The sequence below is a fragment of the Chenopodium album genome, chromosome 8, assembly GCF_948465745.1.
Source record: "Chenopodium album chromosome 8, dcCheAlbu1.1, whole genome shotgun sequence".
NCBI lineage: Eukaryota > Viridiplantae > Streptophyta > Magnoliopsida > Caryophyllales > Amaranthaceae > Chenopodium > Chenopodium album.
In genome coordinates this window covers 2653914-2678371 of record NC_137841.1, presented here as the reverse complement: position 1 = coordinate 2678371, position 24458 = coordinate 2653914, and the positions used below count along the sequence as shown (strand labels likewise).

General features: G+C 33.9%; 1 protein-coding gene across 1 annotated transcript; it reads right to left on the bottom strand.

The window, feature by feature from the left end:
- Window positions 1–619: 619 nt before the first annotated feature.
- Window positions 620–23054, bottom strand: LOC145641581 (protein NUCLEOLAR FACTOR 1-like). Its single transcript, XM_081692430.1, has 26 exons — window positions 22872–23054; window positions 20652–20697; window positions 20330–20431; window positions 19731–19974; window positions 18514–18590; window positions 17110–17272; window positions 16312–16456; window positions 15654–15777; window positions 13889–13989; window positions 13637–13768; window positions 12761–12841; window positions 10580–10755; window positions 7906–7978; window positions 7712–7771; window positions 7575–7613; window positions 7408–7496; window positions 7118–7182; window positions 6369–6415; window positions 6174–6233; window positions 3615–3686; window positions 2596–2625; window positions 2354–2448; window positions 2118–2223; window positions 1825–1887; window positions 1596–1670; window positions 620–1020 (listed from the first exon to the last, which is right to left on the bottom strand). The coding sequence occupies exons 2-26, from the start codon at window positions 20677–20679 to the stop codon at window positions 946–948; spliced, it is 2322 nt and encodes a 773-aa protein (XP_081548556.1). The 5' UTR covers window positions 20680–20697; window positions 22872–23054; the 3' UTR covers window positions 620–945.
- Between the last annotated feature and the right edge of the window lie 1404 nt (window positions 23055–24458).

Genomic DNA, 24458 nt, shown 5'->3' with positions numbered 1-24458 from the left:
TTAAAGTAGGGCTCCTTGACTTTGTTTAATTTGCAATGCTATTCTTGCTTTGATCCTATTGTCCAGAATGTCCACTTAATATCACTGGTTGATGAGGACCAAGCACACATGAGCTATGTTGTTTGTTAACAAATGCTGATTGTTATAGAATTTAATGTGCAATACCTACCTTCCTCCCTCCTTTGGAAGCTTACATAGATGGTTTAACGGTTGCCACTTCAACAACGAACTTAACAATGCGTTGGTTAAACTTTATTTTGGTTGCCATGTGTATTCTTTTGACAATCTATTACCTTCAGCATTAAGTTCCCGAGATGTTAAACACAAGCATGTACAATGGGGCAAGGAGAGTGATCAATGGATAGTGAAAGCGCGTTGAATACTCGAATCCATTGATATTTTGCATAACCCCAAGAGGCCAAGACTGCAAGACATGTTACCCTTAGAAACTTTTGGCATCATGACACCCTTACGCAATGGGGTTAGAATAAAATTAAAGTCAAGTAGAACTCAGTAGCCACAAAACCCCTTTAAAATAAAAAGAGGACGAATTTATTCCCCAGGAAAAGAATTCTCTATGCTTTTTGTGCAGGAAAAAAGACGCAAAGATGTTCCTTCATTAAGCAAGAAATGGGGCCCGATGATAAAATGCACCACAATTTCATTTTCTGATAGCAAAATATTTGTACCAAATTTTCCTTTCATGAAGATCTTTCTGGCAATCTTGCCTACATACCGATAACAACCAGATAATGTGCTAGTAGCTCTAACATACAGACAGATACAATTCTGTGAAAAAGAAACCTTCCTATTTCACCAAACATATCCTATGATTTAAAGGACGATCATTCTCATGTCAAAAATTAGTGCACCAACTATGTTGATACTCAAGGTGCAAATCTCAGCTCAACAGCTATAATTCATAAAGCCAAGCAGCAAGCGCTCTCATTTGAAGATAAAGAGGCCCTTCTCGGATGATGTCATCTTCTTTGCTGCAGCACTTCCAACAATTCTCTCCAGCTGAGCAAGAAATCACATAAAGTCGATCAGATTATGAATAGGCAGCAGAGAGAGAATCAAACACAAGAATGACAGAGAACAGCCCCGCAAAAGCACAGCTCATAACTATTGATTAGCCCTAGTGACACCCAGTGACCGGGATTTTGCCAAAAATATACAGGGTTTGACTAGTTAGATATTAATGGAAAATTAGTTTTTTACAGTACATGAAGAATCAGATTTGCTCTAGTGAGTTCAGTCTTCAGACTTCGTGACAATATTGTTTGATTAAGATTGTGAAAATATAGCTGATTAAGATTTTCTAATTTTCCTGTGAAGAGAAACTTTAATATTGCTTCAGGTTATTGAAAAAAAACAAAAAGTACTGGTAAAATATTATTGGTTAAGATCTTGGACACTTCCAAAATGATATTCATTGTATACTTGTTTGGGAACTCATATGTCAAATCCGATAAGTAATATTACTTGTTTTTACTTATTTTCCGATAAGCAATATGGCATTCTACAAACTGGTATAAGTAAAATCCTCTGCATAATTTGAATACAAAGAGGTGGCAAGAATGCAAGATGCTTACCCGTAGCTGATCAAAACGCGAAAAGAGTACTGTACAAGTCATGTTATGGGATCCTTCTTCAAGCATATTGAGAACCTGAAAATAATACCGGATAAATACCGTGGACTCAGGGAGGTTTCTATTTTGTATTCGGAGTCAGGGTTATAGAGCAAAACATACAAAACTGTTTTTCAAAAAATTAACCCCTAAAATCAAAAGGAAACTTCCAATCTATTGAAGATACACTTACCTCAGGGTAAAACTCTTTCCTCTCTGGAAGAGAATAGATAATTAGATTCTGGATGCCCCGGATCTACAAATCAAAGGTTCAGCAGATATATCAGTATGGGGAAAGTAAGGAAACTATTGTTAGAGTAACATATTTTGATCCCACATTGAAAAGTATGAGTATGCTAAGATACTTCATCCCTCTTAGTATATTGTTTTCTTATGCTAAGTTCAGCATGTGATAGTGATCTTCCTAATAGTGTTTTCTAATAAATCTAGTATTGCACACTCAATCCCTAAACAAACAGAATTTACCTTGTAACGATGGTAAAAGTGGGCTCTCTCAGTGTAGAGCATGATCTTTCGCTGTCCCTTAATGAACCAATTTCTTGCACGAGATATATCACTTTGTTTTGTATACCTAACCACCACCATAAAATATTGTTAATAAAACTCTCAATGCATCTCTAGATCATGATTCATGTTGCAAAGACTCAATATTCAAAGACAGTCAATTGTTACAGGCAACTATATATTTATTAAGAACTTACTCGCCCAACAGGCAGAAAGATGCATTTTGTGTCTTCAAGAAATTCCGGATGCGAACAAATTCAAAGTAAGAGCTTATAAATAGCATAATTCCACCCTGTAAAATATTTTTGATGAAAGAATTAAGGTAAATTGACTAGTCACTCGTGCAATGACATGTACAGAAGTTAACAAATTATTCACTTGATCAACATTATGAAAAAAATAGAATAAGAATCTAGATACAAAACAAGAGTCAATATACCTGAATGGAATTTTTTATCTTCGGAAATATCTGCAAGAATAAGATGAAACTCGAATTAAACTTGAATAGTACAATAAGAAAATGAAAAAGACAGAACTACTTCCTGTCATGAAAAATTAATATAGATACTTAAAAATTTTACCAGCATCCTCCATAAATTTACTTAAATGCTAGATGCCATAATACATCAAATATCAGGGCCAACTACACAAACAGCTTATGCGGGAAAAAAAACCAGAGTAAGTATTTCGCAAAAAAAAAGGGGTGAAGTCTTGACGAGCCTGAGTTGGAATATGAGTTGCTTGCTGAAGATTGATGTTCTTTGTTTATTTACATGTTTGTCAAAACTTTAAATTGCCTTTGAATATGTAGTAATCACTTATGCATGGATTTAAAATTCTGAATTTTTAGATTTTTTTTTGCCGTACCAGGTTTTTACATTTATTAATTTTCCGTGTTCTCGTCCCGCCCTGTATCATAGTACTCTGGACCACCTCCACCCAAGCCCAAGCCTCTACCTTCACAATCTATGCCCTCATTTTTGTCAACTATTTTCACATCAACTGTGGTGTACTATTCACTCAGTATCACAATTCACCAATACCTGGTGCATGCAACAATAAGAATATCCTCGCATCCTGTTAAGCATAGTGCTTCTACTTCCAACAAATAAGTATTATCTCATAAGCTAAACTCACCAATAAACCCCCTTTCCTGATTTATATAACAGTACAATAACACCCATCACATGAAGGTATTAGTTAATAACTGAGCCATGCTCGGTTTTCATAATTAAACTAAGATCTGAATCCAATGCAGGGTCAATTGATTAACAACCAATAAGATCCTTGTTTACATCTGTGATGCAATCATTAATTAAAATCATTGATATGTTTAGGAGGAAACCTGCTGTAGTAACTTCCACTTTAATATAATATTGACAACACATCATTATTTTTCATATGATCTTTTTTTCTCACTTGATAGAGCTAAAAATAATGCATCGCAAATGTTCAAACCTTATTGATAAAGTAATTTAAACGAGCATCGTCAGCTTCCACTATGGAATCAGTATCAAAGCGCTCATAAACCTACAAAACAAAAAAAAAAAAAAAAAAAAAAAAAATTGTGATGATGGTAGATGCTGAAAAAATATCAGTGAGTTATGTAATACTAAAGGAATGATCATGACCTGCAAACAATCTGACAATCCTAATGCATGAAGGCATGATATTTATATTAAGTAAGGATAAATTCATATATGAGTGTGATGACTGTTAAGCCCACATCACAGCATCCCAAGCAAAAGGTAGTAAACAATGACTTCGTGTTGGTTAAATTGAAATAAAGATATCTCCCTTAGACACAGGCTCAGGGAGTTTAAGAAAAAATTATGATCATGTACACAGTGGGAGCAACCTGAAACAAGGTGAATTGCAACAACTTGTAAGAGAGGGTTACCTATAATACTGGGAAGAGTAGACCTGGCAAACAGGTCATTCAGGTAGGATTCAGGTCGGGTCAAGTTCGGGTCAGCAAATGTTTGGGTCGGGTTCGGGTCGAGTCGGGTTGATTCGGGTTTCAGGTCAAAATCGGGTCAGCACTTCAGGTCAAGTTCGGGTCAATTTTTAAGATCAATTTTCGGGTCATTTTTGGGTCGGGTCAAATTCGGATCGAGTCAATTTGGGTCGGGTCTATTCGGGTCGGGTTTGTGTCCGCTCATTAAGATAAATTTACTTAAAAAAAATAGTTGGAAAAATAAAGTAAAATCGTTAAAAAAAATTTAAAAAAAAAAATCATGAGTGCCTATTACGTAGGAAATAAAGAAGCCCCAAACTAAGTAATTCACTATTTCACCCTATTCTCTTAGGATTCGAGTCAATTCGGGTTGGGTCACTACGGGTCGGGTCGATTAGGGTCAATCAATTTGGGTTAAAATCAGGTCGGGTCACTTCGGGTTTCGGGTCATTTCAGGTCATGTCAAGTTCGGGTTTCGGGTCAGGTCATTCAGGTGGGGTCATCTGGTTGGTCATGTTCGGGTCAACTCTATTTCGGGTCGGGTTCGGGTTAGTTCGGGTTTGGGTCATTTTCGGGTCAATGATTTCGGGTCAACTTTCGGGTTACGGGTCAGGTCATTCGAGTCGAGTCAATCAGGGAAAAGCACAGAAATCATTTTTGGCGACTTTCACTTTCAACCCGATTCACCGCCTACGTGCCCTTTACACTCTCGTAGATTTTTTCCTCACCAGAGGTTTTAGCCTAAAATTGGAATGATGTAACGCTAGGTGCTTCACCAAGAAAATTGGAATTCTCCCCGGAACTAGAAGATCATTTTGAGATCTTCGGTGTAAAAATGGCACAATTACAAGGAAGAGAATTACAAAGAGAAGGATCAATAGGAAAAAGAAATATAAATATATGAAGTGGGAAACCATAGTTAAAAATAAGAGAATTACAAGAAAGCATTCCAATCACAGATAGACATCCTAAAGAAAAAATGTTGGTAAGCACTGGTGGATGATGCAGGACCATAAAGAGATCGCAAACATCATGAGATTCCAAATAACCTCTAAAATGGATTATACGGTCCTCCAATCATTTCTGAAGATTAATTCTCTTCGGTCATCTCAAAACCAACCCATTTCACCTGGATAAGGACAATTCAAGAAGCAGGGCACAGCCAAAGCTCCCCCTTTAACCCAAAAAGCCAATCCATAAAGCACCACATGTCAATGAAGAACCATAGGTTCAATTCAAAATGCATACACATACAAGGTACCCAAGAAAACCAAACTAAAGACAATTATTTAATGTATCTAAAATAGCTTCATATTTGCATAATTCAATAAACCCTATCTTAATTTAAGAGAGGGAAAAAAAAAAGAAAAAAAAAACACCCACTTATTAAGAAAATATATCCCATTTTCATTACTCAAAGCCTCAAACTTTGACAGAAACACAAGATAAACCCTTTGGAGTCCTCATATAAGAGTGCAAATGGTACATATGACATAGCCATAAGGTCTTTGGTAAGAGTCTAACACTGACACAACTTAGACATGTGTGGAAATGACTGAGACACGTTACATTCATTATCCTCTAATATCACTTAATCCTTCAATACCAAATTTTATCTAGAATTTTCTGTTTCAAAACAAATCAATCAATTAATTAATCAAAGCCTTAATCCCATAAGTGGAATGGGGTCGGCTACATGAACCGATTATTTAAAAAGCATCAGGTTATAGATTATTTTAAACAGTCCATGCAATTTTTATAAATACAAAACTAATCTGTCTTTAATTAAATAGTACCATATTCTTAACAAGTGAAAAAGTGATTACAATGTCTTATAATCTGATACAGAGGGCATGGACGCATGGTTGACAAGTTTTGCTTGATTGAATTAATATTGTTATCATCGTATAAGAAATTCAAAAAACTTATCCCATCATTCAATAATAAGCATTCTTGGATGTAATATTGGCACGTCCAAGAAGTGGCTTTAGACAAAATTTTGAATCCATATTGAACAGAGCCAGGACAGAGCCTGGAGCCTTTAAGTTAGAGAAACACACCTGACTCACTTGCAGGATAACTTTCGGCAACACACCTTTGTGTTCACAAGACAACCTTAGCTGGAGAAGGAAGGATCACATTAGATCAGGTGTCTATGAAAAATATGCACCCTTTAGATTAGATTTAGATAAAGATTTATATAACATGATGGAAATTAAGATGCTAAGCTAAGTTTACAAGAAAAATGACTCTACCTTTCCCTCAAAGTTAAGGCAATGACGATTGAACAAAGCATTTATGTCTGCAATATATCATATAAATAGAAATTACCATCACAGAAATTGATAGGTATTCAGACATCACAATATCACATACATAAAAGACAATCAAATGTGTATATGCTTAATATAATAAGAAAAAGTATTAATAAATACAATAAATATACACGTAGTAAAAAAAAATTTAAACCCTACAACGTACTCCGTAGAAGATTACTAAGCCAACACAACAATAGGGTACACTCAAAACAACTTGGTGAGTGATGACCCTTGAAAGGCTGGGCTCAATTATCAGCTTTTCATATGGCGACGTCCTTCATAGAATCTATGATGGATGAGTTAGGATCCTAATGAGGGGGAAAATTAAGCAATTTGTACCCATGAAATTGGATAAAGGCTCCGTTACCTAAGGGCCATTCTATAGATATTTATCATCATCCCCATCTGGAACCCAAAACCCTGTCTCTTAAGAGTCTTAACAACTGACCCCTTGGCCTAAAAACCGCCACCCTTCCCAAGCCCTAGTGCCCTACAACTTCAAGTCCTAAACCGCCTAACCAAACCAAGGTCCTCTCCACCTCAACCTATCATACAACTGTGGCCCCCACCTCACTCGAAAAAGCTACCAACAAGATCAAATAAGTGCTCAAAAGGTCATAAATATCTGATTAACATAGCACATAAAATACCGGAGTAGAATTAGAGAGATGAAGAAACACCATTACCTGGATTCAAATAAGAACTTAATATAATTGTTTGTCGATAAAACTGTGCATGTGCATCCAGGTACCTAAATATGGGAGGAAACCCAATTGCAAAATTAAATATTTGCACAATAGGTAAAGACTCTTGCTCATTAAAGGTCCTCAAGTGCAGATATAATAGTATAATACTATAAAACTTGACATCTACTAAACAACTCTGACTATGAGCTTATAAAATTACCATCTATTAAGGTATAAGAAAGATATGATGATAAATTAATAACAGTATAAAACAATAATTGCTAGGTTACCATTGTCTGATACGCATGATATCACCACCATGTTGTTTAGAAGGCAGGAGATTCAGATGTTCAACAACTGTATTTACATGGGACCAGTTCTGCATATATGTATGACAAAATGAGAGAGAGAGAGAGAGATGAAAGTGTTGTCATGTTACCAAACAAAGGCAATATACCTGCATAGATATTACATCAGCATGATCTACGACTAGAATCTGCCCATGAAGACAAACACCAAATATTATTTTTGGCAACCACCGGATAACTATTAGAAGAATGAATCAAAGTACTGAGAATTTATTTGAAAAATAACCTCTATTGAAGAAAGATAGTCAACATCTTTTTCTTTATTTGCCTCAGCTTCCCCAATTTTCTGACAAACAAAAATTGCAGTCCTTCACTCATACATTATAATAAGATAAAACATGATTAAAACCCTTCATGCTGGAGTGTTAGACAACCCAAATATAAACTTGAACTAAAATTGCATGAGATGAATATGCTTACAGTAATCAATCCAAGAGGTGAGGCAACAATCATGTCCGAAGAATAGAAGTCACTGTACAACCTTATACTTTTTCTGGCAAAGAAAGAAAACTTGCTAAGCTTAGAAAACTAAAATCAACCTTGGGACACGAGCAAAAAATATGAAGATATGTAGCGTGTTCTGCTTAACAACCTCTAAATGAAGACCATAAATTTCTTTATCACAGTAAAATGATGGCTATTGTTCATCATATATCAACAGCAATCTGAAATTAATTGGTTCAACCAACCAAAGTATAAACAATTTGAACCAACATTTCATCTAAACATATTCATGGTTTTAGTTACAGCAAAAACTTCCTTAAAATGCTACAAGTGAATCTTAATTGGGAAAAGACGATTTGGCCTGGTTGAAAAGCATAGAATGAAAAAAAAAAAGGCAGGTTCTAACGGAATTTCAAAATTCAAGTGACTGGTTCCAAGCCCAAGTAATATATCAATAAAATAAAATAAAATAACAAATGAAGTTAAAAAATAGGAAAATTTGTCAAAAAAAAAACCTTTTAAAAGCACCATTTTGCGAATAAAAACCTTTTAAAAGCTTTTTGGTAAAAAAAAAACCACCACGTTTATTTTTTATTTTTTTTTTTGCGAGAGGGAAATCCATTTCCTTAATTATCCTTTAATTAACTTAATTAGACTCTAATTTCCTCCCATTTCTTCTAATTAACCTCTAACCCACCCAATTACTTAATAATTAGATTTAATTCATACATAAAAATAAAAAAATAAAAATAATAACCACCACCCCAACCACCAACCAATCACCCCTTTCCCTTCTTCCTCCCTTCCCTCCTACCTTGGAAGCAACCCCCTCAACTGGACCCGTGGTCCAGATCCCCCGGCAACCTACCGCACCTACCTCCACTGCCAATTGACCCTCCCTTTCCCCCTTGTCCGACCACCACCCCCCTTAGAAATTTTGGGCCTTATTTACTCAAACATGCTCAAATTAAGTCCAAATCAATTGCACTTTGCTTCTAAATCACCCTAGAATCACATACATACATAATCAAAGCCAAAACAAGCATCAATTGCAAGCAAGATGCACAAAATTAAAAAACCCCTTCTAGGGTTTTCCAAAATTAAGGAGATGGTTGTCGGGCGGTTATTAGGGGGAAAGGGAGGGTCGTCTGGCAGTAGAGGAGGTCACCGGAGGTGGAGGGATCCAAATAACGGGTTCGTTGGGAGAGAGAGTTGATGCCATGGGAGGAGAAAGGGGAGAGGGAAAGGGAAAGGGAAAGGGAGGAGGAAAGGGGAGATGGTGGTGGTTTTTATCTATATTAATTAAATCTAATTATTTAGTAATTTGGTGGGTTAGAGGTTAGTTAGAAGAAATGAAAAGAAATTAGAGTCTAATTAAGTTAATTAGAGGGTAATTAGGGAAATAGGTTTCCTCTCGCAAAAAAAATGAACGTGGTTGTTTTTCTTAACCAAAAAGGTTTTTTTTCGCAAAATAGTGCTTTTAAAAGGGTATTTTTTTTTTTTGGACAAATACACTCTTATAAACACCTACCAGCATTACAAGTCACTTCAAAAAGAAAAAACAATTAAGTGATCATTAAAAACAAAACACTAGCATATCTTTAGATAATTGAAATGTAGTTCTTATTTAACGTGTTCAGCATTTAAAAGAGTGGAATTTTGTTTCTGTTACTTGTCTTTGTAGATACACTTGTTATCATTGTGGTATTCACCAGCAAGATTGTTATATTTATATTGTTTCGTGACACTGCAACTCCCCTTCCCCCCAGACTCCTGATATCGACTTGATTATCAGATTCTTAATTATAAGTTCATAACCCTGCCCATTCCATTTTGGGCAAAAGAGATCTAAATGTCCATACATTCATTCAAGTTAGTAAGAGAGGCTGTGATATATTCTTCTATTGACGTCATCCAGAAGAGAAAACTAACAAAAATAATTTGAAGTTAGAGCCTGCAGTGAACTATAGGACCAAAAATGATATGAAAGTTAGAGCAATACCTGATACTAATAATCTTTTTGTATCATAACTACCATAATTATTTTTTTCTAAACCCTATATTTAAGTAGAACGAAATGCCTTTAACCATCCATATGGTAATTTAACATAAACCTTTCAAGCTATAATCCACTTAAACTCAAGGTTTTAGACCAAATCATATTATGGTGCGAAAAAATGGGTAATTTGTTTTTATGAAAGCATTTGGGGGTGTTTTAGCTATTTAAGGCTGTAAATCAACCACAAAATAAGTCTAGAGATGATCACTAACTTGAAAGTACCATATATAGTCAGTGCAAAACAGGAAATCAATATTACTTCACAAAGCAACTAATATATTAACTAAGGAAACAGCACTAGCCCAAGCTCTCTAGGATGTAACATCTAGAGCACTTAGAATCAATAAAAAGGCAGCAGGACATGTACAAAAAACAAAACATAAATAAATAAATACATAATTAAAATAATTTTTTAAAAAATTACACCTAAAAAGCACCTATATTTTAGAGAATTGTTTTATCATTCTGTGCACCCTCTGCACATGTTTTGGTTATTTTTGCAGCCTTATAGATTCTAAAATTGAACTTGGAGAATGGAGATGTTACCATAGAATTAAGACAATCAAAGAGATAATAACAAGATCAAAATACCTAGTAAACTTTATCCCAACCATAAAATGGTCATTATTATTAGCACCAAAAAGTGCCTGATAGTCAGAAGGTTTTGAAGGCTTCTTGAGCTTTGAATCCTTAGCCTCAATATCATCATCATCTTCTTCATCAGCTCCAAAGTCCTTGTTGAACCGATCCATATACTCCACATTGACCTAACAATGGAAAGAAAATCTCTCAGAGATCATTATAGTTAACTTCTCTGTTTTTACAAACACATAGCATAGCCAACTAGAAAAATCAAATTCTAGACCCTAGCCTAGAGTTAGCAATTTAGCATAGCCAACTAATACTTCCTCCATTCTCTAACAATTAATTAATCTAAACAATATTTATTTTGCACTATTCATGATATTTTCTTACTAAGATACAAAACACTATAAATGTTAATTTGTAAATATCGTTGGGTTGGTCTCAATGCATATTTACAAAATATCAACTTTCATAATTTTTACTTAAAACAACTTTAAATACTTCCTATACTGAACCATAAGGGGAGGCATAGAAATTATGAAAGTGGGTAAAAGGAAAGCAGGTCAATAAAGGTGGGCACGGGTCGTGCCATGTAGGCCCATGTACCATATCACCGTGCCTTGTGCTCAAGTCGTTCATGCCTAGAACGGGCCAAGAAATAGTAATGTCATACCGGGCTCATGCTGGTCCTCCATAAAGCCCATGCACGACCTAACCAATGTGTCGGGTCATCCCACTGGGCTCCCTTAATAAATGTTATATTTTTGGTAAAGTAGTTAGAAGAAAAGCAGGCCGGCACATGGGCCAGGTTCATGCTAAATATTGAAAATAATTTACATTCATAGCTCATGGCCCACTTGCGTACCTCTCGTGTCATTACTGTCTAACAAACTTTTCTAGTTCCATATTATTCATTTAATCATCATATAAAATATTGAAGGATACAAACAGGATTTTGTATCAAATCTCTGGAATATCAGACAAGTCTCTTTGATTTTTCCCTTAATTACTTTGAAATTTAAAGGTCTTTGAAAACCTAAGGATGATGATGATGTTGCTAAATGATAAAATTTATACGAAGTCAACGAGACAACTTCTCATAACTAGCCCATTTGCTACTGTAAAAATTTGTGTGAAATCCTGTGACCATTTTATTCGATTAGTTGCAAAAGAAACATGTGCTTATTTAATAGTGAAGCTTCCAAGAAGAAGATGGTGACCTTGAAAAACTTCTTGTTAGTTGGTAATTTGATCAACTGCTTGGTAAGGAAATCCAATTATTATGAGGGTACAAACTCTTGAAATAACATCTCGGAGCAACTCGAAATCAGTGAGCATCTGCTATTCTAGGTTTTGTCACATCTGCTTTCAATTATTTATTTGATTGGCTTAGTTATGATGATTAGTGAGTAGTTTAATTATAGGGTTTATGGGGATCCATAATTAATATGAAGGGATAGTTTGTTATTATTGATTTTTGATATTGCATGATAATTTCCTATTGAATTGTTTTAATTCTTTGCAATTAGATTATGAATTGAGCAAATGTAATTTGATTGTGAATGTTTAGCAATATTGAATTGATGAATCGAGCAGATGTTGATTTAATATTAAAGGCTATTTTTAATAGGAACTTAGGTCTAGTAAATTGCGAGAGCCTTTTAGATCTATGTTGATTAATAAATTGCGAGAGCCTGTTAATCATGTTATCTATGCATTGTTAATTATTAATTACTTCGTTCTATCCCGGAATATTAATTATTGGTGAACCTGCGACCCTAGGTTTCCTTATTATTGATTCTTTTCTCCCTAAACTTATTCTTTGTAGTATAGAATTCTTACCTAAAAATATTGGTTACTTAGATAATTTAGAGTATAATAATTAATTCGATTTAAAAAGACTTGTTTCCCTGTGGAGTTCGACCCTACTTCCCTATCTACCTTAGTTAGTGATTTAGGTAATTATTTTTTATAAGGGGATACGACTTTACCCTGTCACCTATTCTGCAGCTTATCCTCCCTTCACCCCTACCCCCAGCAGATAATTGACTATACCTCTAACAATTGCATTACATGTGTATGAACATATATCAGTGTACAACTTTTGTGCCTATATTATAGTAACATAAGATCAGCAAAACCTCAGCCCAATGTAACATACGAGTATACTAAAGTAAAATCTGAAACCTTATGTGCTGAAGGCGTCAATTGTATAAGTCTCCTCATGAAACGAAGAGCAATGCTTGCTAGAGGCAGCAGTATCAGCACCTAAAATAAGCAGATTAAGAATAGCAGAAGTCAGGAAAAAAAAAATGATATATAATTACTAATAAAGAAAAAGAAAATTTGAAAAAGAAACATGATGATCCCACAGTTTAAGAGATCAAGAATAAAATTTTAAAGCAAAGATTTCATAAGAGAAATTTCAGTTGTCAAGAGTTCAGCTAAAGGCTGTTAGTACTATTAATACTGAAAGCTTCTAGATTATGTTGATGTACCAAGAAGCTCCTTCTTGCCTATTTCGGCTACAGAACACATCTAAAAAACAGATAAATATAAATCATAGATTGCAGGTACATAGTCAATTTTCCATCTGCTACAAATGAAACTAAGAAGCTTAATAGTTCCAGACATAATCTTCAAGATATAGAGCTGTGGTCAATCTTGTTCTTTTTCTTAACATTTTTTTTTTTTTTTGCCTCATTCTGCATATATTCAAATAAACATATACACATTCTAAAAAATCATAATAATTGTCACTTCAGACATAAAGGAAGGCTCATATAAGACCAAGTCAAAGAAGATTAAAAGAAGCTATTTTAATTATAAAAAAATAGATTAAAAAAAAATAAAAAATTAAAAAACACTCCAATACAGGCAACTAAAAAAAAGCAATCACAATAGTTCCCATGCAAATAGGAAACTGATCTAGGTCAGTAAACTCAGATTTACACCTACAGTAAACTTTGCTCAACATCACGGTCAGTAGTTCTTCATTTAATAGTGAATTATTGATAAATTGGCTGAATATAGAAAGTAAAGGTTAAGAATGCAAATACTTACTTTTGGCCGAGTGAAGCCTTGATCAAGGAAACTATCACTAGTTATTACTTCCTCTCTAGCAGTTTCCTGATTCTTGGATAATTTCGCATCATTTTTAGAGATAATATCCTTTGTTTTGAAAACATGATTAAGCTGAACAGAAAAGGGCACAAGCAGAAACACAATGTCACAGAATTTTGTGTTAAAAATATTCTTATAAAAACAAGAATGATATTCATAGTCAATAAATGAAGACTTGAGAGGATCACTTACCGAATGCATGATATATGCATCCATGGTACTTGAGTCTTCATCTGATCCCTTTTGATAGAAGGGTTTCTTGTGATGGTGGAGTATATCTCTATAGCTATTGCCTAGAAAACAAGCACATTATGCAGCAAGTAAATAACTATGTAAGGTAACATACTACCATTCTGATAAACTAGTAGGAAGAAACTTAAACTATAAGCATTCCAAACATCTTTTTTATCATTTACAGGAATAAATAATAGAGAGAGTCAAGAATATTTCAAAGCAACAATGGAAAATTGGAGAAAAAGGATGAAAATATATCTTCAAGGGATGAATTTCATGAAAAGAGTTGACATAATTATCACTAAGGTCCACATGTGCTTCACTGCTTCTAACATGTGCTCATGCATAGAAGAAGAAAAAATGAATCGGTTTTTTTTCGTTACTAACAATAAAAGTTATTGTAGCAAACTAGCAATGAAATCCAAGGAGGGTAGGAAAGACAAAAGGCAAGTGTGGGGTTTGTGAAAGTAAAAGTAAGAAAGAAACAGAGGTGGGGATGGTATAAAAAAAAGAAAAAAAGAAAGCGACTTTGGGTGGGGTAATAAGTTGAGGATAAAAGTTAAATAAAATTAGAAAAAAAATACGAAGTATATAATTAACAAGAAAACAAATGAAAACAGTATAACCAACAAAAATAATGGAGTAAACTATTCTTCTAAAATTGTGAAGCTTAACCCAAGAAAATAAGATACCATTCAAACACCGAATGACACATGTTTTAGTCACAAATCCCAACTAAATATCATTTTGAGATGTTTAAGAAATGCATTGACAGCAGTCCAAAGGGCTAAGAGGTGCAAAACCAATATTGTTCACACATAAAATTAAGGAGCAGAGATTGCTACACAAAGATGGACAAGCCTTTTCTACAGAAACACAGTCAATAATTAAAATCAGTGGTCTCCAATGGTCTGGCTTATAACTTTCATCCAATCGTAAAGTAAATACAAACATTTTTTTTCTTTAATTCAAATATTCAGTCAGCCCTGCTTTGAGCTTGATACTAGTTGGGCACTTCATGAGGTTCATAACTTTATGTACCAGTTAAATACATCGGAGACATTTTCCTTTCTGGTGTCATAATTTTTTATGATTGTTTTAAAAGGCATGAGGTGCACAGAGTCAATATGGGTCCCTTAATCCAAGAAATACATAAGAGGTGAAGCAGTGTGCCTTGGCTAATCAAAAAGCTACTATCTGCAATAATATACTGTATGTCATTTTGGAACACCTTATTTGGAAAATCTCAATAATATCCATATTACCTACCATACCATATCTAAATTAACACAGGAATTATTAATTGTTGTATTTTTAGGGGGGGTGGAAACACACCACCATTACTACTTTAATAGGCACCTGGACATGCCTCTTACACAGAAGTACCTTGAAGCTCCCTAGAGAAAATCATCCTCTGGATTTGCATCTTACTGCTTTAGCACACCTAAATCATGCATTTAACAAACTAAAAGTACCCAATGACATCTTTCAAATCTAATCTTTACACCTTTTTTTTTTTGGGAGGTGGGAGGGCATAATTAATTTATATTATACACACCACAGTAATAACATTTTCAGTAGAGTCATCTCAGCACAACAACTACAACCCCCTCCCCCCGACCAAAAAAAAACAAAAAAAGATGCCTTCCTGACCAACAATAAATAACATATTTGTACAAAGGGATGAAAGATTAAATTTGTGCATCATATAGGATTCACTTACAAAGAGAGAAAAACATTCTTTGCTTTGAAGACTGAAAATCAATGCCCCCAGATTTGTTGTAGACCTCCAACCAGTGCTTGTACAGCTTTAATTTGACGCCAAAAGGGGCAGTGGCAACGGAATCCTAAAACATTTCGCAAATCAATGTTAAGGTCCAAAAACCTGCTGAACACACTTATACTTTTGAATGAGTTACCATCTTATGCTCTTTTAACTGTAAATATGTTATAACTGCGAATAATTTCGTTTTCAAGAAAACAAGAGGGAAGAGCATAGATCCAGAATGATCAGTAAAGAAGTGTCTTCCAAGAATTAAAGATATTATCCCTTTGTTCTTTTTTTAAGTGCATCACTTTGACTATCACGGAGTATAATTAAAACAAAAATGGCTCTGTAAAAGCCACACTAGTACACTACCCTTTTTCCGCCCAAGCCATTTTGTTTTACTTTTATGCCGTCTGAGCCTTTTTCATTTTTATTTTACAAATATGAAATTGACCCCTAATTGCTTTTCCCCAATCTGGCTATTCAGCCATAAAACATGACACAGTGTAAAAGGGTAAGGACGTGGATTTTAGTAGGTTATTTAGATCAACCAGCAACATTTCCACATCAAAGTTGGCGCACAAAAGATATTGATAAGAGGATGAGCAGGTACCTTCTGTAAACTATCTCCAGTGCCCATCCATATACAATTGCTTGATTCTAAAGCAGGCATATTCCATTTATACTTCCATTTCCTCGTTAACAATTTTTCAATGTCTTCCGTTGACAATTTGTGGGTTATATGAATACCAAAATTACTGCAAGAATAACCCCCAGAGAAATATATCAACACTAAAGCATCACAAAACAATATAAACTCACTCCAATTTCAAATCTATTCGACCTGCAACACTCAATGGCAATTATCACACATTTCTATTCAAGCCTTTCCACTTCAAACAATTCTGACTAGGAGTAGACATAATGCCAAGGTCAAAATAAAAATTAGAAAACAGCATGAAATTTCTGTTGTAAAAAGAAGAGAATGCCATTTTGATTTAGATTTATCTTCCACTTCAACAGCTTCAACATCTCAACAAGCTTCATATACGAATATTCCAGAATTGCATTCACCAAGTATTACATGTTAAGAAAAAAAATACAATTTTCCACACTTATCTACAACCGAACAGAAACAACTTTGAAATATTCCTCCATAATATAATCTGACCAATTAACTAACTTTTCTATCTTATTTGCCTCTTAAAATATCAATGAATTATTAGATTTCTCTTAGGAAACCAGAGTACTATTACTTGCCAGTTCTAAAATATAAAGCAATAACAAAAACTTCTCACTAACTTGTTCATATAACTATAAATTATTATTTATATAAAATAAAAGAGAAGTTTTGTAAAAGTTTTGTACATACACTGTTAATTTGTAATGATTTTTAAAGTATGTATATCACCTTTGGCTTTGAGATGAACTAGAAAGACCCTCGGCAATGTCTTCTCCTAATCCATTCTCTGCATCTGAGAAATCATCATCTACTGTTACGTCAGTAAGCTCATCATCACTCGATGTAATGGCATCACCCTTCCCACTATTTCTGTCAATGTTATCATCAGAGCCTAAAAGCAAGAGAACAAGAAAGCATGGGAAAAAACCAACTGATTAGTGCTACGAACTGTACTCCAAGACAAAAACAGAAGCAGAAAAGAATAAACAAAAGTAAAAAATCCAATATTCAAAACAGCCAATCCACACCTTGTAATAGCAATTTCACAAACACAATGCCTTCCAAGAGACAATAAGACACTAGTGTGATATCAGAATCTAGCAAAGGATGCTCTAGAGTCCAACTGTCCAGGGTTCCTCCACAAAGCCAATCAGGCACTTGTTAGTTGTTTACCAACCATTGACCAGGGGGTATAAAAGAGACAAAGACCTGGGCTTCCAAGGATTGTCGATTGAAGCTAGTGCATCCCATGCATTCCATTGGAGATTTTACATACTTAAATCAGTAGTAGCAAAAAGGGGGTCAAACTCTAGCAGGAAACAATAAGAGTCATGTTCAACACTAAGAGTTGTTCTTGAACACCAAATTACTGAAACCCAGATTTACTCCTCCATATTCATTGCCATCTTACATGAGCAAGACTCACTTTATGCACAGCACAGCATGCACACATCCGGCAATATAGCCAACCTTGGCCTTCTTTGGTGCATATCATTAGTGTTAATTATACCCAACATCGAAGTCCACACAAAAGATCCCACCTTAAGAGAAACTTTAGCCCTTCCAAATAAATTTATCAACAGGCAGAGATGATACATTGGAGACTTGATGTTAGTCAATTAAGTCATGAGTTCAAAACTTCTTTCATAAAAATCCTTATCCAACCCCACCTATGGCAACATGAACTTTTATGGTTTTACCAGCATCTTGAGAGACAAGAAGGCAAGTTCTACAAAATCAAAGTAGAATGACAAAAAGGCATAATCCTCCATTTGGTATTTAGTATGTCATTCCAAGCAACTCCTTTACAGTTAAAAGGACTTCTAATCCAGCATTGACCACAATATTCATCTTAGCTATTCTTAAGTCTTAACTCATTGTTGCACCCTCATACCACCAATAACCTAAGGCAATCTAATTATGAACAATATCTAATTCTCTGATAATGTTCAAACGCACATGACTCAATTCCTAACCAGTTAAGACAGGTTGAAACATTGTTTTCAAAATTTCAAAAGGCCCTGCCATTGAGCACCACCACTCTTTTGATCATCAACATGAACCAGTAAACAACAAAAATAAGCATTAATGATTACTAAAAGAAGTATACAAAACAAATTGAGAACAAGTTACCATTGAAATCATCCTCTTCATCGTCCTCGTCATCACTCTCTTCTTCAGAATCACCTCCCTTTATACTTTTTCTTCCTCTACATGATATTGAAGCACTAATACATCAATATAATAAAATCCAAATTGTTTTCTTATAAATATCAAGATAAAAAAATTTCTTCATACAACCCCCCTTCTCTTCTTCAGAATCACCTCCCTTCATAATTTGTCTTTCTTTACATCATATCAATATAACATCCAAATATTTTCTTATAAATATCATGATAACAAAATTCTTCATTCCCCCCCCCCCCCCCCCCTCTTTCTCACCCTGGTCAACAAGTAGTAAGGTGATTTTAACTTTTTACAAGAGCCTCTTTAGGCTTACATATATTGCCACTTCGAGATAATAGTTAAACTTTGCCTTTAATTACTTTTAAAATACTTCTCCCGTTCGTTTTTAGTTGACACTTTTTTATCACGTTTACCAACCCATAAGTTAAACAATTTATATATCTAATTATAGCAAGTAAAATTTATAAAAAGTTGGTTTTATGAAAATAGACAATGAGACAATTCTAAAAAGAGCCCATATGACTATGTTTTATCATCACTATAAATCACAAAATCAGTCAAAGTAGAGTCCATAAACAGTGTCAAAAGTCAAAACGTGTCAACTAAAAAAGAACGGAGGAAGTAGTTGTTAAATTTTCACTTTTTATATTTTGGGATATATGGCTCACATTTTATTATTACTTCTTTCTAAGCGTTAGGCCAACTTTTATTAGCTTATTGCTCTTTTTCTACCACTACTATACATTAATCTATTATTCTTTTCTTACAATATTACAGTTTTTTCACTTCTCCCTCTTACTTTTCCAATGGTTCTATTTAAAAGTGAAGTGTAACCATTATTTCAAAGCAGGAGTAATTTCGTAGAATGGCATAAAAAGGGGATGATATTCAGAATTGTCTGCCCAATGAAATATTAAACATACAACTCATGTAATGAAATACTACTCCAAAATATAACATGTAAAGGTAGTTGTCCAAACTGTCAGCCCAATGTACCACTAAATCACTAATGCAGGGTAGAAATAAACCAGCTCTAAAAAGTTGAAACAGCAAACAACAGTCAAACATCATTGTACTGTTGAAAATATAAGCATATACAAACAGCTTTCCATAATACGTACAAAATGGAGACTACTGACCATAGAAAAAATAAAATCAATTACCTTTTCTGATGCACCTCAGCACGTGAATTGCTAGTTGTTTCTAGTTTCTTTAGTAGATTATCAAAAACAGAAGGCTCACTTGGAGGCTCTATTTCCTCCTCCTCATCCTCTTCATCTTCCTCTTCATCTCCATCTTCATCTTCATCTTCCTCCTCTTCTTCATTGTATTCATTTTCTTCCTCTACATCCTCTTCTACATCATCTTCAAAAGTTGTAGTCTTCACATGCTTCTTGTATCTATCATCTGATTCAAAATTGATTAACAAGCACAAAAAGTTGTAAGCAACATGAGAAAGTGTTTGTTTGGAGGGGAAACATTTTCTTGGAAACCATCTTCCTTTTTCTCGTAATAAACCAAACAAAGAAAACTAATTTACAATTGTTATTTTTCTCTAAATAAATGTTTCTATGAAATAATTTTCCAATTTCTGTGGAAAATGTTTTCCGTCAAACCAAACGAAGCTGAAGTATCATGGGGATAAAAGGCTGGAAAATTCATCACATAATGGAGGCAGTTTGAGCAATGGTTGAAACACATTTGGTTCCATATCAAGAAAAATACAATTCTCCATAACAGAAACAAAGTAAGCAGTTCTAACCTTGGGAACCAGGATATTTGTTTCTAACATCAATGGGTTCGGCTTGACGACTCTTCTTATTAATTGTTCCAGAACTCTTGAGCTTGGTAAAAGGTCTACGACCTGAAAAACCACTCAAAATAAATCAGAACCCACCTGCACTTCTCTTCAGCCTTTCATAGGGTATACACTATACAAGAAATGTCAACAAATTCAATTTTCTGAAATTACAAACCAGATTTCCAATAAACATTATACAACCTAAGAAAAGTATACATAAGAACGTATAGTGTATACAACCTAAGAAAAGTATACATACAACGTATAGTGTAACGATGAGTACCTTGACTCCTGTTAAATCGTTTGGCCATTGATCACTGATTGCAAGCCTAGAAAAGATAAAAGAACCAAACTTAGGACATACAACTGAAAAAGAAAAGACATGCAAAGTAACTAACAAATACGAAAACTCCTCCATTTTTAAGTAATGGTGACATTTGAAATTTTCCATCAAACGTTATATACATTAAATTTTATCTTCTACAAATACTAATAAATAACCAGCCTAAAGTGAACCTTTCATTCTACTAACCTTACATAGTTGTATACATTAAATTTTATCTTCTATTGAAAGGTCAATTTTCATAGTTCCAACCTAACATTAAACTATTAATGGGTTATATAAACAAAATTCTGCAACACATAATCAACCAAATATGACTCAATTATCAAAATATGCTCCAAAAATCATGTTAATTTCTTCTAGCTTAATAATATGAACAGAAAATTTCAAGCAACGAATTTGATCGTTATACTCCTTACTAAGTTCAGTAATTAAACCAATAGTTCAACAATCCGCCTTAGAAGAACCTTAGATAGATTAAGGGGGCGTTTGGTTCGGATAATGGAAATGGAGTGGAAAGGAAACAAATAAGAGGGGGGAAAGGAATCATTTAACTATTACCTTTTCATTTGTTTGGTTTACCTAATAGAAAGGAATCCCTAGAAAATGCAACAAACTTTACAAAAAGTCCGGTTTACAGTAAATTATTGAATGGCCAGAGACTTACTACTTTTACTTCTTTTTCCTTCCTCTTTCAAGATCCATCTTCCTCTTCAAGTATATAGCACCTAATAGAAAAACTGATACTTGACGACATCGACCATCTTCCTCTACTAAAAAAATCACTCCTTTGCACTACTCTGAAATCTTCTCTTTCTCAAATTTTAATGAAAATTTCATAATTCTTTCCACTTTCTCTCTCATCCCAATCGATTCCCAATATACATCAATCTATATAACTCAAAATCAATTCAATTGTTTTTCCCTTTAATTTTATATCAATTGTGAGAAATGATAGATACCACAATAACTAGGTTTTGTTTCTTCACTACTTTTCTGGGTTGATTTGGGGTTACGACCTACGAGATGAATTGATAAAGTTCACTATATCAATGATAATGTCAGAACTCTTGATTAATTCTTTTATTATTTTATTTTTTTTGATGTTATGTGATCTCCATCTTTATTAGTTTGATTTGTTTGAGTGATTGTATTTTTTTTCATGACTATTGTAAATTTTGTGTTTATTTTTGTTGATTTTGATACTCTGTTTTTGTGAAAAGGGGTCATTTTTGTGGAAAAAAAGGTCACTTTTGTGAAAAAAAAAAAGGGACACTTTTGTGAAAAAAAAAGGGGTCACTCTTGTAAAAATAAAGGATCACTTTTGTGAAAAAAAGGGTCGTTTTTGTAAAAATATGGGTCATTTTTGTACAAAAAAAGGGTCACTTTTGTAAAAAAAAAAGGTAACTTTTTTAAGAAAAAAGTGTCACTTTTCGTTAAAATGTTCGATGTACAATAAAATTATTGTAAACCGGGGGCATGCAAAAGTTTTTGTTTAACTTGATTGAGTTACATACAATTATTAAAATACCATAAAAACAAGTTAGCTATAATGCTAAATCGATGATCACTATTAGCTAACAACTAATCATGCAAAAGGTATTGAAAAGTAACTAATACCCATGTCTGAATGTGCCAAAAATTTACCCTGAATCACAATTATTGAATCAATAAATTAAGGAAAGTATATGCGAGATAGAATGGAAAAGGGAGGAAGACGGGATAAAAACTGAAAAGAGCACTCAAACTCTATTGAGCATTTCATCAAACACCTGGTAGGCATTAATGCAATATACAAAATTGAACAAAAACAATGTATCAACTAACCCCCGAATATAATCAACAATATTATCGATAATATTGAACAATTATATACACAAAAGTTCCAACAATAATATAATTTACTCACAAAATAGTTTTTGATGACAAATTTTCAACCAAAAGCAAATAAAATCACCGTATATAAATGAAAAAAAAAATAGTTAAAAGCTAAAAAAAATTACAAACAACTGCAACAATGATAGCTAGTAGTGTAGATAGCTAGTAGAGAGAAAATGAAGGAGAGAAATAGAAATTTTTTGATTGAAGAGGATAAGGGTATTTGTTACCCTCCTCAATCACACATTCATACGAGAGGTAACAAAGAAAGAAACGGCTTACCTCTGAAGCTGCTTGACCTGCTTCAGTGTAGTAGAGAAAGCTTAAAAGCCGCTTCAATGGAGAAAGCTTAAAAGCCGCTTCAATGGAGGATTCAGAGTACGCTTCAATGGAGAAGGAGTTGCAGCGGCAAAAGCACAAGCTTAAACGGGTGAAAATAGGACACAGGGTAAACCAAAAATTAAAATAGAGAGTACTCCGTAATTCCGTATGTCCTGTGAGACTGTGAGTTGAGCCATTTAGTAGGTTGAGCAAAATTACCAATAAAACGAAAAACCATTCTGTCATCGTTTCGAAAATTAAGGTCTTTGATCCGATAATTATAACGGTTTGGGTATTCGTTTTGATAATTTTTATCGGGTATGGTTTTTTGGTATTATATTAAAATTAACAGTTACTTTTCCGATCCAATAAGTAATTGTTTGTTTTTTTTGTTTATACTTAAATCTATTTTTCTAATATTTAAATTCTTACTTTACTTCATAATCACTATATAATATCAATGATTAGTAATATTATTAATAATTTGGTCAAGATCATTTGATATTATTGTTAATTAGTGTTAAAAAATATCATAATTACTAATTTATTAAGTTTAATTATCACAATTAGAAACCTTATTGGGTACCCGATAACCGATCCGAAAATCCGGGTACCCCGTACGTACCTAGGGGTGTAAATGAGCAGAGCCGAGTACTACCTTGTTCATGTTCAAGTTCGTTTAACTTAGGCGAATCCGAGCACAATAGATCCCGAGCTTTCAAACGAGCTCAAAAATCTGTTGAAGCTCGGCTCATTTCGATTATCATATGTTCGCGAACGGTTCGTGAAAGACTTGTTTAACAAGCGTTTCATGAACGAGCTTAGTAATAAACAAGGTTCTCTAATGAGCTTTGTACTTTTGACATTTGAAAATCTTTAAATTAGCATAATAATTAAATTATATTCATAAACCTTAGAATTAAATCTTAATTATTAAAAAAAACTTCATAATTAAATTAACAACTGTGAATAAATCAAACATAGATAAAAGGAGTTGTTCATGAAATTTTATGAACGAGCATATCTATGTTCATTTTCAAACTCACTTATTAAACGAGCTTCAAAATTTGTTCAAGTTCGGTGTATTTATCAATAAACGAACATGAACGAGCTTCAACCGAGCTTGAACCCAAGTATTTTATTGATCAGCTTGATTCATTTACACCCCTAGGCAGACTCCGGATACCCGTACTTATCAGTTCAATTTATGGATATCACTTTTAGTGATATTGGTTATCGGGTACCCGAACCATTTTTACTAACAGTACGAGTACCTGTCCCATGCCCACCCCTAAGTATAGGTGTTCAAAACCGTTTCAAATCGGACATTATCAATCCCATAGCAAAATCCCTCCGTCCCTTAATAATTGACATATTACACTTTTTAAGGGCCCGTTCCGATTTACTGAAAACAACTAAACCGAACTGAACTGAGTGGGGTTGAACTGAACTGAAATGAATTGTTTATGAGAGAAGAAAATTAAGAACTAGACTGAAATAAACTAAACTAAAATTAAGCTGAACAAAACAGGCTCTAAGTACTTCATT

Excerpts from the sequence above, each read along its gene's own strand:
- LOC145641581 (XM_081692430.1), bottom strand. The coding sequence starts at position 20,679 with ATGGCCAAACGATTTAACAGGAGTCAAG. Across the intron at positions 15,778-16,311 it reads CTGGAGATAGTTTACAGAAG|GATTCCGTTGCCACTGCCCC; the intron begins GTACCTGCTCAT and ends GAAATGTTTTAG. Across the intron at positions 13,769-13,888 it reads ATGCATATATCATGCATTCG|CTTAATCATGTTTTCAAAAC; the intron begins GTAAGTGATCCT and ends TTTTCTGTTCAG.